General features: G+C 41.9%; 1 protein-coding gene across 2 annotated transcripts in view; it reads left to right on the forward strand.

Moving 5' to 3' along the window:
- The window catches only part of SYNE1 (spectrin repeat containing nuclear envelope protein 1), a 475,430-nt gene that overhangs the window by 162,273 nt on the left and 299,669 nt on the right, over nucleotides 1-13,488 (forward strand). For both annotated transcript variants that reach the window (XM_034765383.1, XM_034765382.1), the window contains exons 28-31: nucleotides 3,941-4,105; nucleotides 8,450-8,617; nucleotides 11,242-11,418; nucleotides 12,826-12,966. In XM_034765383.1, coding sequence (XP_034621274.1) covers nucleotides 3,941-4,105; nucleotides 8,450-8,617; nucleotides 11,242-11,418; nucleotides 12,826-12,966 — 651 coding nt within the window. The remainder of the gene's footprint in view (nucleotides 1-3,940; nucleotides 4,106-8,449; nucleotides 8,618-11,241; nucleotides 11,419-12,825; nucleotides 12,967-13,488) is intronic.

Consider the following 13,488-nt stretch of genomic DNA (forward strand, 5'->3'; position numbering starts at 1 on the left):
CTCAGTGCAACATCCCACCCTGGCCAGTGTCCCATCTTCAGCAGTGGCCTTCAGAAGAAGGAGACAAAAGACCCTAGAATACATATTGGGTGGGGGAGTCCCTTCCTGACCCCTGTGTGTGACTGGCTGAACCCCCAAAACATGAGATTTTAGGAGCATAGGACATAAACTGGAAGGGATGCCAAGCCTGCCCTCCACCATCACAAACGGCCCCTTCATACAATTGCACTCATAAATTTGTCCAGCTCGCTCTTAAAACTAATTAAGTTGTTTGCCCCCGCAATTCCTAATGGGAGGTGGTTCCAGAACCTCTCCCCTCTGGTGGTTAGAAATTTTTCTTGTAATTTCCAGCTGGGATTTGTTCATGGCCAATTTGTATCCATTTGTTCTTGTGCCAACATTGTCCTTTACAAACTCTTCCAGTCTCCTCCCATAAGACAGGCCCTCCATATCCCTGATCATCCTAGTAGCCCTTCTCTGCACCTGTTCCAGTTTAAATTCATCTTTCTTGAACATGGGTAACCAGAACTGTACACAGTATTCCACATGAGTTCTTACCCTGGCCTAGTACAATGGCATTAATACTCCTCTGTCCCTACTGGAAATGCCTGGCCTGATAAACTTAGGACTGCATTTGTCTTTTTCACAGCTGCATCACATTGGTGGCTCATAGTCATCCTGTGATAGACCCACACACCTAGGCTCTCTTCTTTTCTGTGACTTCCAACTGATGAGCCATCAGCTTGTAGCAGAAATTCTTATTAGAGCCTAAGACCTTGCACTTTGTAGTATTGAATTTCATCCCATTTCTGTTATTCCAGGCTTCAGCGTCATCCAGCTCTTCCTGTACAATATTCCCACCCTCTTCTGGATTGATGGTGCCTCCCAACTTCGTATCATCGGCACATTTCATTAGCGCACACTTACTTTTTATGCCAAGGTCATTAACAAAAATATTAAATAAGATTGGGCCCAAGACTGATTCTTGAGGATCTCCACTAGTAACCTCCCTCCAGTCTGGTAATTCACCTTTCAGCAGAACCTGTTGCCTTATCCCCATTAGCCAGTTCCTTTTCCACCTTACAATACTTCTCTTGATCCCTACCTTCCCTAATTTAACTAATAATTTCCCATGTGGTATCATGTCAAATGCTTTCCTAAAGTCCAAAAATATTAGTTTTACTCCACTTCCCTTATCCAAAAATCAGTTATTTTCTCAAACAAGGAAATCAGGTTAGTTAGGCATAATCTGTCTTTGGTAAACCCATATTGCATTATATCCCCTTTTCCATTTGCCTCCATGAATTTAATTATTCTTTTCTTCACAGTTTGTTCTAAAGCCTTGCAAACAACTGAGGTCAGACTAACAGATCTGTAATTGCCAGAATCACTTTTTTTCCTTTTCTTAAATATACCTACAACGTTAGCTGTTGTGCCATTTTATGGCACTAGCCCTGAATAGATAGAAGTATTAAAAATCCTTACTATTAGGCTAGCAATCTATCATGCCAGTTCTTTCAGTGTTTTGGGATGGAAATTATCCAGTCTCTTCCTCCCCCCTCCCCCCTTGAGAGCATTAAGCCCTTTAAGAGGAGAGCGCTGATTGAGGAGCTGAACCTTTGACTAAATTCATTGAGGTTAATAACTCAGGGTGTATATCGGGACAGAATTTGACCCTTTTTCTTTTTTACAGTAGAAGGGAGAACAGGACTACAAATTAGTACAGTTTATCGAGGTTCATGAAAGTCATTAACAGATTATAAGGCTTACCTATGCAGAGAAAAGGAATTTGAGTGACCTTGAAAAAGCACGCAAGTCAGAGGATTAATGGCATGACTCTGCTATATCCTCTTATTAGCACTGGCTTAGAGACATAAACAGTTGGGAAAAAGTGAGTGAAATTGGAAAAAATTGCTATTTTAGAAATTTTAAAAAGGATATAGATGCTTATATAATTTGAAATATTATTCAACAAATAACACTCTAGAGAAAATCAGAGTTAACAATAAAAATAAATTATTAATTAAAAATTATAATTAAAATCTTTGTTACATTCTATAAATAACTATGGCTTCTTTAACAAGCAGCAGGGAGATTTCTTGTGCTGTTAACATTCTTCACCTTGTAAAAAATGTGAAGGTGTAATCAGAAACATTTTGTTTCTATTCGGGTCATTCCTAATTTCCACATCTGCTATGTTGAATAGAAGAGCTGGTGCGGTCACCTATAGATAAAAGCCATTTTTTTGGTACTTAATAAAAACCAGTTAAAGCTAATGCAATGCTTTGCATACCATGCCATCCAGTTTTATTCGGAACTCCCCATTGATTTTGCAGGTGATTTCTACATGCCATAGAAGGCAAGGTTTGACTGGTTTAAGTACCAGTTTATTAACACTGCACTGAGGTGTTAATACCTCATTGAATGACTTCATTGTGATGTGATGAGAAGGTATACACATCCGAGAGGTATCTGTAAAAATGGCAAAATAGTGGTGTTTTTGGTAAATAGCCTTTCAGCTCTTACACCTCTGAGCAGTTCCATTTTAGTCAATGGGACTTCTCACATGTGGAAAGGCTTTACCATTGGTCCCTAAAATGACCACATCAATATTTTTTTAAAAGCATGGGTTTTTATATGTAGGGAAAATGTGCTTCATTTACCTTTTGTACTGTGAGTGCTAATATATAGAAGGACTTAGGTGCCTAATTGCCACTTTAGGCACCTAGCTCCCAAAATCAGGCACCACTGGGATTCACAAAACCCCCTCCTCCAACCCTGTAGGCACCTACATTTGTACAGTAAAAGTTCCCTGGGTGCCTATGTTTCTGCCTTTGAGCAAGATCACAGCAGCTCCACTCCAAGGGTCTGGATGCCTAAGCCTCAGAGCAATGCACAATCCAGGACAAGATCAGTGTTCCTCCTCCTAAATTGCCCACCCGGGAAGCGTGTTCAGTCCTCACCTTCCAAATTTGGTACTTATAGACAAACTGACACAAAATGGAGGGGTGAACCTCCCTCTTAACTTTTAGTGGTTAGCGTATTCACCTGAGATGTGGGAGAGCCTGCCACCTGAGAGGGAGAAGGGATTTGAACCCGTGAGTGCTCTAAAAAAGTTTCTTTGTAACTCTGGCCTAAGTATCTGAAAACAGATGAAAACATAATAAAATGTTGCTAATTTGGCTAATCCCGATACTCTTTAAAACAGGGATCGGCAACCTTTGGCCTGCAGCCCGCCAGGGTAAGCCCCCTGGCAGTCTGGGCCGGTTTGTTTACCTGCCGCATCCGCAGGTTCGGCCAATCGCGGCTCCCACTCTCCGTGGTTTGCCGCTCCAGGCCAATGGGGGCGGCGGGAAGCGGCTGCCAGCACATCCCTCAGCCCGCGCCACTTCCCGCAGCCCCCATTGGCCTGGGATGGCAAACCGCGGCCAGTGGGAGTCGCGATCAGCCAAACGTGCGGACACAGCAGGTAAACAAACCAGCCCAGCCCACCAGGGGGCTTACCCTGGAGGGCCGAGTGCCAAAGGTTGCCGATCCCTGCTTTAAAATATGCAATGTAATCCTATTTTAGATGCACAAGATATTGTATGGTCAATATATGACAAAATATATACAATAGTATATACCATGTGGATAATGAGCACCAAAAAATGCGAGCCTGTAGGGAAAAAAAACAGGCTTCAGCAATGTAATCAGTAGGGGACAATCCTGTATTGCTTGTGGAAGGAATGCAGGATTCAGCCCTATGTAGAACATGACAGACTCCATGGGAATTAGAGAAAAATACTATCCTGCAGTCTTCAAAGGAAAGTACACAGATTCTTACACATATACTACTTTTGTGCTGCTAACCATAGGATTGATGGCAAATTGCCTATGAATATTATTCGCTGATATATTTAATTGATTCTAAGCTTGAACATTTGTGATTCTTTTGTAGTTAATCCAACAAGATATCAGCAAACAAGGAGAAAATGTCAACTGGCTGAAATCTAGACTTGCTGTCCTGACTGAGGTTTCTGCCGAGGATGAAGCCAGAAAGAAAGAGAATGAGCTATCTAAACTTTCTAGTGACTTCAAGGGACTCCTACATTTGCTGGCTGAGGTAAAATATGAGAAACACAATGCCACTACATTTACAGCATCATATGTAGTGACATCAGCCATGCTGCACAAGACTAAGTGACCTGCTGTTTTTTTTAATTACACTAGAAGCACACAGCAACCCAAATTCATTCAGGTTCCAGATGCAACAAAGCCTTGAGTCTAACAAACAAAAATATTGACAGAGCTGATCAGCAGACTCCTGAATCTTTCTCTGCTTCAGATGAACATTTCTGAATCCTGAATATCTGCAGTGCTTTAGGAGTTTTTATCTAAAAGAGGAACATTAGTTTGCTATAATTAAATACTATCAAGCATTTTACATTGACAGCCTGGTGATGTGGGTGTCTCAGGTTTGGAAGTCTCAGGATTCAGTTGTTGCAACCACTAGGCTAAATCACACCCTTGCTCTCCAAAGTAAGAACATCTAACATGAATTAGATTGGCAGAATCAGGCTCTAAGTGATTGGGCCCCCTGCTATCCTTACTGGCTGATCTGCAACCAAATTCTGGTACCACTGAAGTCAGTGGGAGTTTTTGGCCCCTAAGAGACAGCATACTAGAACACTACTTTCTGGCCTGAGAAAAGGGTTATTGGGGGGAGGGATAGCTCAGTGGTTTGAGCATTGGCCTGCTAAACCCAGGGTTGTGAGTTCAATCCTTGAGGGGGCCACTTGGGAATCTGGGGCAAAATCAGTACTTGGTCCTGCTAGTGAAGGCAGGGGGCTGGACTTGATGACCTTTCAAGGTCCCTTCCAGTTCTAGGAGATGGGATGGGATGGGATGGGATTGATGAGTCATTGTAAACAGAACTGTTTTGCATGGTTCATCAACGCCTGAATCACATCTTTTGGGCACTGATGTTTCCCCAGAACACATGGCACCACGTCAGCCCACTTCACCTCTGACCCCTCCATTCTCTAGTGAGGAAGAAGATACAGAGGAGAAAGGTGTCTTCTTATCTCAGCATTCCTCTCCCATAGAATCTACTCTGGGTCCACCTGTATAGCCTAAAACCCGTCACAGGGCTGACATCCAGACCTGGTAGGGCTTCCCATGGATGCCACTGCTTATGCCATTCCCCACTCAGTGACCCTACTGGGACCCCTGAGGGCATACAGGAGACATTATCTCAGACCCCCGAGCCTATACAGAGAGAGGCTTAGATCTCCCCCATCACTCTCCATTGCTGCACCTTCAGAGCCCCCTGAGGAGAGAGCTGAAGAACAGGAAGAAGCCTGGGAACAGGTTACAACACGAACATCCAACATTTCTTCTTCGTCGCTGGACGAGGCCATAATGCCACCGCCACCCACAGTGGCGGACGATTTTAAACCCTTCCAGGAACTCTTTAAAAGAATCTCTGATATCCTAGAGACTCATCTAGAGGAGGTTTCAGAGTCCCAGCACAAACTACTGGACATTCTCCATACATCCTCCTCATCTAAAATTGCGCTTCCCATACATGGTGCACAAATGGAAGCAGCCAAAAATGTATGGCAGACCCCAGCTACGATACTGCCCACCTGTAAGAGAGTGGTTAAGAAGTACTATGTTCCCTCTAAAGGACTAGGCTTCTTATTTTCTCACCCCACACCAAATTCACTAACGAGGCAGACAACAACAACAGAGATCCACTCCATACAACAAAGAGTGGAAATGTTTGGTAAGACTTACGCAACTCCGAAGCCCCTTCCGTCCAACAAGGGGCACTTCTCGACAGTCACCTGAAGTAGAGGACCCACAGGGACACTCCTCGAAGAATAAGAAAGTAACTGAGGGAAGTCTGGTAGTATGGCACTAGATAGGCACTGATAATGGCACGACATGGGGAGAGGACATGCGCGACTCAGATGAGCACTGCTGCTGAAATTCTCTGCTCAAAGGTGCAGGGACACACCAACACCTGAAGGGGAGCACCCACAGGGACACCATTTCAAGGAATCTCAGTTATTGCACAGGGTGAAGAACCTTCTCTTGTGAATCCCTGTACCAAAGGGGATGAATCCCTGTACCAAGTGGTGTAGATTTTGGACTTGTGTTGAAAGCAGGTGAAGGAAATGGCATGGGGCAAACAAAGCAAGGGAGCCTGCGGTCTGGAGTGGACACCTGCTCATACTTTAGGAGTCCCAAGGTGGAGTTTCTGAGAGACAAAGGGTGAAAATTTCCCCCACCCCTCAATGTTCAGGCAGGAGCTATAGCCGTGGAAGGGAAAAATTGAGCAAAAGATAAGAAAAAAGCCAAAAATATACAGGAGACACTAGAAAAAATCCCCAAAGCACTCCAGCTCTTCAACTCCTTCCATGAGCTCCAGTTCCTTTCCTAAAGAGGGAAGACTCTTGATTTCAGACTATTACTCTGAGCCAGAGAAGCAGGAGGAGTTTTTTCCCCTGGACATGTTTCAAACCAGGAGGAGGAAAGTGGTGGCCAGCATGACAAAGTTTTGCTATCCCCTACATTCCTGCATCAAAGATGTTAATGGGGAGAAACTCTAGGTAAAGGGGAAAGGATCACTTGGCATGTCCTGGAATTTTACAGGATCCTAGGACCCAAAATTATGTTTGCATCATTCTTGTTGCTGATGCAATAGTGCCATTTGTGGAAAATGGCAAGATAATTCTCGCAAAAGACTAGAGGATGGAAGTCATCCTCAGAAGCGACTTCAAAACTTCTTCAGCTGCCCCCAGAACTCTCTAGCAACCACCAGTTTTACTGAGCCAAAATATTTATATTTATATAAAATGCTTGCATCTCCAGATCTATGATGAATTCAAGTAAGTTGATACAATAGAAGATATTCCTGGCTTCCATATTTATACCAGTTTATCTGTAGATTTCTTAAAGTTGCCAGCTAGAGTCATGGCAGCAAACTCAATGTCCAGGCACTGACTCTGGCTTCTGACCTGGGCAGCACATTATTTATAGCAAATTATCTGTGCCTCAAAAATCTCAGGAGGAAATGATTGATAAGGTGGTGGCTGACAATGCAGATAAGCCATAGTGCGAGCTATCTACTCCAATGAAGCCCTCAAAGCACTACAAGCTCTCCTACAAGCTCAAAGGACTACAAGCTCTGGTACAAAGGTAGAAGATCCTTTCATTCTTAACCCAAGGAGAGACTCTTCACATTTCAGGGGCAGAATCTGTGCAGAAAACACCAGAAGAAGACTAGATTCAGTAACAGGATATATCCCTCATCGGTGTGACTGTTCAAGGGCCTGTTTCTTCCAAAAATAGGCAGGATATCTCACTTAAGTTTATGGACCCTGGCAACTTCAGACACATGGATACCCTCACAGCTCTTATCTATTTCCCATCTAGCTTTGACAGACAATGAGAAGCATCAAACTGTCCTGAAGAAATTGTGCTCCTCTTAGATCTAGGGGCAATCGAGCCTGCCTCTCAAGTCTCTACTCCATATTTTTCATAAGAGAAAGACTAGGAGGAGTTTGAGGATGTCCTTGTTAGGAGGAAGATGAAATTCAGGATGGAGACTCTGGTGGCACTTTCACTGCAGTCTCTTGCAGAGACCTTCTTACATCATTGTAATTGCTCAAGATTTATACAGGCTCCAAGTATTTATTCAAACTTAATTTAATTTTCCTTGGTGTGAAAGTTGGGCTTGAAATTTTGTGAAAACTGTTGGTTCATAATGTTCTGATTTCCAATGGGTTGGAAATACTGCATAATATAACTGTTCATGGTATTTAAGTGAATTTACCTCTTGTCACATCCAAAAGCAAGAGCCAAGAAAAGCAGAGATCCATGAACATTTAAAACAAAAACAGGAAATGGTTACTAAACTTTTTCAGAACCTAAATATGGTTTGGCTTTATGTTGTCCTCAAATTTAGAGTGAAGGTTCTGTTGATCCTTAATCTGTCTGAAATATTTCACACATTCCTAAAAACTGAAATCTGTTTTCTGATTAACTACATTTTATATTTGTATTTTCTTCCACCTGTATATTATTGTAGAATTGTTGATGAATGCTAGGCTAATAGGAAGTACAAATAATATACTGAGAGAGATCCTCAAATTGTGTAAATTGTCATAACTGATCTGAAATAAATGGAGTTATGACAATTTATACCACTTGAAGATATGACCCATAAAGTATTACAAAGACATTGCAAACAGATAGAAATTAGGGTAGGGTAGTCTTGTTTTAGGGCTACGAATGTTTTTAGTTTTTCTTTAAATACAAAGCAAAAAGAAGGTCCTAAACGACCTGGAGATGTATGGGTTTTGCATTACAGACAATTATCATGTGTTACAAAAAATACCCCAAATGTAAATTAACCCTGTTCAGCTATTGCATATTTCAATTTTGTCCATAAATATAGATTGAGAAGATGTTAAGCACTGTTGGGGATTGTGTCCAATACAAAGAAGAAGTAAAAAGTGCCCTAGAAGAACTAATTACCAACTCAAAAGAAGCCCAAGTAGAGGCTGAAAAAATCTTAGATACAGAAAGCTTATTACAGGCTCAACAACTGCTTCTGCATCATCAGGTAGGACAACTGGTCATACCAGATTTGATGTACTTGTTATGTGGAGTTTGTGTCATTGACAAGCTAGAGGGTTTGTGTGGCTTCTCCTATGGTATACTGCAGTGTATTTAATATGACAATGTCAGGTAAAAAGTATAGCCCCAGCATAGGGAAATAGTGCCTCTGTAAGAGTGCTCATGTAGCCACGCTGTGCTGATGGGAGAGAGCTCTTCCATTGACATAATAAAATCAGCTCAGTGAGCGACACAGTGCTGTGCACATGAGTGCTTATGCTGGCAAAACTTATGTCGCTCAAGGGGATGGGTTTTTTTGTCAGACCCTGGAGCGACAAAAGTTTTGCCGACATAAGTGCTAGTGTAGACATGACCTAAGTGATACTAGTTTATAATGATGGCATTTACTTCGTTTTGAAATAAAAAGACCAAGATTTTCAAACCTGGGTGCCCTAAATAAAAATAGCCAGATTTTCAGTGGAGATGAGCACTAGCAGCTCTCACTGAATTCAGTTGCGTTCCAGACCCTCTGAAAATCAGACCATTTTTATTTAGGTGCCAAAGTTTGAAATTTTTGACAAGGTGCACTCTACGGCCTGGTCCCCACTAAGTCCCCACTTCGGACTAAGGTACGCAAATTCAGCTAAGTTATTAATGTAGCTGAATTCGAAGTACCTTAGTCCGAACTTACCGCGGGTCCAGACGCGGCACGGAGGCTCCCCCGTCGATGCCGCATACTCCTCTCGCCGAGCTGGAGTACCGGCGTCGACGGCGAGCACTTCTGGGATCGATCCCAGAACATCGATTGCCTGCCGCTGGACCCTCTGGTAAGTGAAGACGTACCCTACAAGTATTACCATTTTTAAAGGCTAAGATTCTGATCTGATTGATTTTAGCGTAATTGGAGGAATTATTTACAGCAGTCATTTTTTCCAGTACTGTGCCTCCAGTAACAGAATTTGGTTTGATGATATTATATTGCCATGGTTCAATTAACCCAATGTTTCAATTTGCACAATTAATATTTTTAATATTGAGGGCCAGATTCTGCCTTCAGTTACACGAGTGTATGTAACTGAAGGCAGAATTTGTCCTTAATATTCTGGTTGAGTATGTAAAACTATAAAAAGCTGTTTTGTGTAGTTTACATTAATTGATACGTAATGCAAGATGTCATATTTTCACCAAATCAGATGCTCAGCTACCGCAGTAATAGGTTCAATCCTTAAGGGGACCACTTAGGGATATGGGGCAAAATCAGTACTTGGTCCTGCTAGTGAAGGCAGGGGGCTGGACTCAATGATCTTTCAAGGTCCCTTCCAGTTCTATGAGATAGGTATATCTCAATATATTATTATTAGGACTGACCCTTGGGGCACTCCACTTGATACTGGCTGCCAACTAGACATGGAGCCATTGATCACTACCCGTTGAGCCCGACGATCTAGCCAGCTTTCTATCCACCTTACAGTCCATTCATCCAGCCCATACTTCTTTAACTTGCTGGCAAGAATACTGTGGGAGACGGTATCAAAAGCTTTGCTGAAGTCAAGGAATAACATGTACACTGCTTTCCCCTCATCCACAGAGCCAGTTATCTCGTCATAGAAGTGAATTAGGTTAGTCAGGTATGACTTGCCCGTGGTGAATCCATGCTGACTGTTCCTGATCACTTCAATCATACTAACAAATACTTCCTTAATAAGAATCACATTATTGTCAGTGTCGGTGCATGGTGTAAATGGTGTTTATTAACCTGTGTTTCTGCACAGTTGGATGTGCCTTGTTGTCTAACTGGAGGATGCTGTGTTGTAGCTCTGTTCTATACAGCATGTGTCATATTTGTAAAAACTACATCTGTGTTATAGTTGCTGTATCTGCTGGGGTTTTAAGGCTCCGCAAACCTGAGCCAATCTGAGAGAGGCAGGAAGAGGAGCACTACTCACAGAGACTTGGCAGGTTTATCCTTGCATAAGCCAGGAAGAGTTATGGGTGGAATTCTCACCCTGTCCTGGCCCCTGTATGGCAGATGGGGGCAGTGGTACAAAAGGAGTCTTTAAAAGCCCTGGAACTGGCCAGAAGAGAACTGAGACACACAGCTGCAGGCTGCTTTCTGAGGATTCCTTCACAAACCCCAGCAAAGGGACATGTCCGAGGCAGGGCTGGAGGTGGGTGGGACACCCACATGCAAAGGGGTGGAGCTTTCGCATTTGCTGTTTGCTTGCTGTGTGGCTGTACAGTGTGCTTCCCTCAGTGCTGCTCTGCATCTGGCGAGTGACACAGGGAAGGAGCAGGGCTACTGCCATGTCCACAACACAACCAAAGGTGCTCTGGAGCCAGGGGATAGTGAAGCAACGTGAGCCAGCCTCCAGCCATTACTCACTACTTGGTAGCCAGCTTATGCCTGCCTCCTGTGTGGGTGCACAAGCAGGGCAAAAGGGCTCCATGTGTCCTCGCCTTCTGACTGTATTTCTGTTCAGGGAGGAGATAGTGTAGCCCTTTGTCTATTATTCCCTTTGTATAGATATACACATACAGAAAGCTGTGCGTGTGTTTCTGGTGTGCCTGTTTTCAACATTGAACTAAGAAACATTTAAATTTGTATCAATCCTCTTGAATAAATGCTTCTAGCAAAGGACAAAGAGGCTCTGTGCAAAGAGGCAAGATGTTCAACAGCAGATTGCACGAGCTAAGCAGCTGCAGATCGAAGGAGGACTGCCTAGCACAGTGCAAGAAGATTTACAGAAGCTGGAAGGTACATTAGAAAACATGCAGCAGAATATGGAGAAACGGGAAGAAAAATTACAGGTGAGTGTTCTGCATGTAACATTACAGAAATGAGTATCCTGTATTCTGTTTTCCCATTTTTTCATGTAATTTAGTTATAGGATTGACAACTTGCAACTTCTTCCAGTGGTAACAGGTCAATGCCCTTTTCTTTAACTTGCTCTTGTATCCGTCTGATGAGAGTTGCATTTACTCTACATTTTAACATTTTTAACAAACCTGTGATCAGTTTCTCACCTTTGAAACTTGGTATGTGGGAACTTCACGGTCAGAACCCAGCCATCCCTCCTGATACTTTTCTTTCCTCGTTTGAGCCAAATGTGTGAACCCTTTTGGATTATAGTACATCATTTACTTTTTTATTAGCTTCTTACTCAGTCCTAATTGACTGTGATAATTCTCATTTAATAAACAAAATGCCTATGAATTCATTTTTAGATGGGGATTATGTGGCATATTTATTCACTGTACAATAGTGAAATTATTTAGGTGGCATTCAATAATAATACCTACCATATATACAGCACTGTGCAAACAATTAAGCCTCACAACTGCTATATGAAATATCCGAATTTCACAGATAGGAAAACAGAGGCACAGAGCAAATCACTGACTCCCTCCTGATTCACAACCCTAAACTCAATTCACCAGACTACACCCGCCCTTCAATTTTTGCTGCTCAAGGGTGATTGTGCCATTGGATTTGTCATTTTGCTTAGAGGTTTGAAGACACCACAGTTATTTCCTGTTACGATAGGTTAAAACTATATGATTGACATTACAGAGTATTAGAAGACATCTTAATTGTAATTATTGGTGGAAGCAAATTAGGATATTTCTAAAAGGGCTTACCTTCTGCCAAGTCTTAATAGGAGCTTCAGTTTATTTCAGAAACTTGACATTTCAAAGATATGTTCATTACACTGATGATACTAGGTTGGGTTCCAAACTTGGAGGAGCTAATAATCAAATGCCACATGTTAACCAAAATTTACATTAGATAAACAGAACAGATAGCTCTCTATATTCAGCTTGGTATTAATATAATTACCATTTTGCCTGTTTAGTTTTTTTTTAACCAAATTTATTTCTAATTCTATAGGTATCATTGAGTAGAGATCCAGTCCTTCCGCCTTTACTTATATAGCCTTGAGGTTTAGTAGGTTCAGATACATGCTTAAAATCCAGAGAGAAACGTACTAGAGAGAACTGTGCTTTTCTATGCAACAAAACAGAAGATGTGCCAGGGACCAACCAGACCTTAACTGTCTTCTAGATGGTTGTGTCTGCACTGTAGCTGGGGTTCTAAGAGGAAAAAAAAATGATGGCTGTATTTTGCATTTAGGTCTGTAACCTTTGACCTTCTTCAGTAATTTACAACCAAACTCTTTTCTGTTATTGTCTTTTTGTGTGTGTGTGTGTGTGTAGGTCACAGTAAACAAATGGGAACAGTTTGAAAGAGACAAAGAAACAGTAGTCAAATATCTTAAGCAAGCAAGCTCTGCACTTGAACGCATCTTAAGCTTTAGCAGTTTAGAGAGCCTCTCATCAGAACTGGATCAGACAAAGGTATAAATACCACTGTGTAAATTAGTAGAATTGTGACACTGTTCTTATTTATTAACAAGTAGTGCCAAAAGTTGTCTTTTGATCTCTATATGGTTCTCCATTAATGAGAGAGAGAATGTAGGTGAGGTCATATCTTATATTGGATCTACTTCTGTTGGTGGAAGGGACAAACTTTCAAGCTACACCACTTTCAAGCTCCCGTTAATGTCTGTGGAAGCTGTGAATGCAGGTTGGAGACATTATAGTGCCTTCAGCAGTTAAATGATAATTTCACCACTGAAATGAATATATCTGTCAATGAAGCACATATATGGAGAGTAAAGTAATTGCCTGAGCTTTACTATTTTACTCAATACAAGTATTATAAATATAAGGGTAGATATGAACAAAAATATTCACTTCCCTACCACGCTGTCTGGAGATCATGTATCTGATATGTGTTCCTTCTTTACAGCGTGCACAGCAACAGCCTGTTATTGCAAGTAATTTTGAAGTCAGTAGACCAAATAAGTTGATTTTTTT

Source organism: Trachemys scripta, chromosome 3, assembly GCF_013100865.1.
Source record: "Trachemys scripta elegans isolate TJP31775 chromosome 3, CAS_Tse_1.0, whole genome shotgun sequence".
NCBI lineage: Eukaryota > Metazoa > Chordata > Testudines > Emydidae > Trachemys > Trachemys scripta.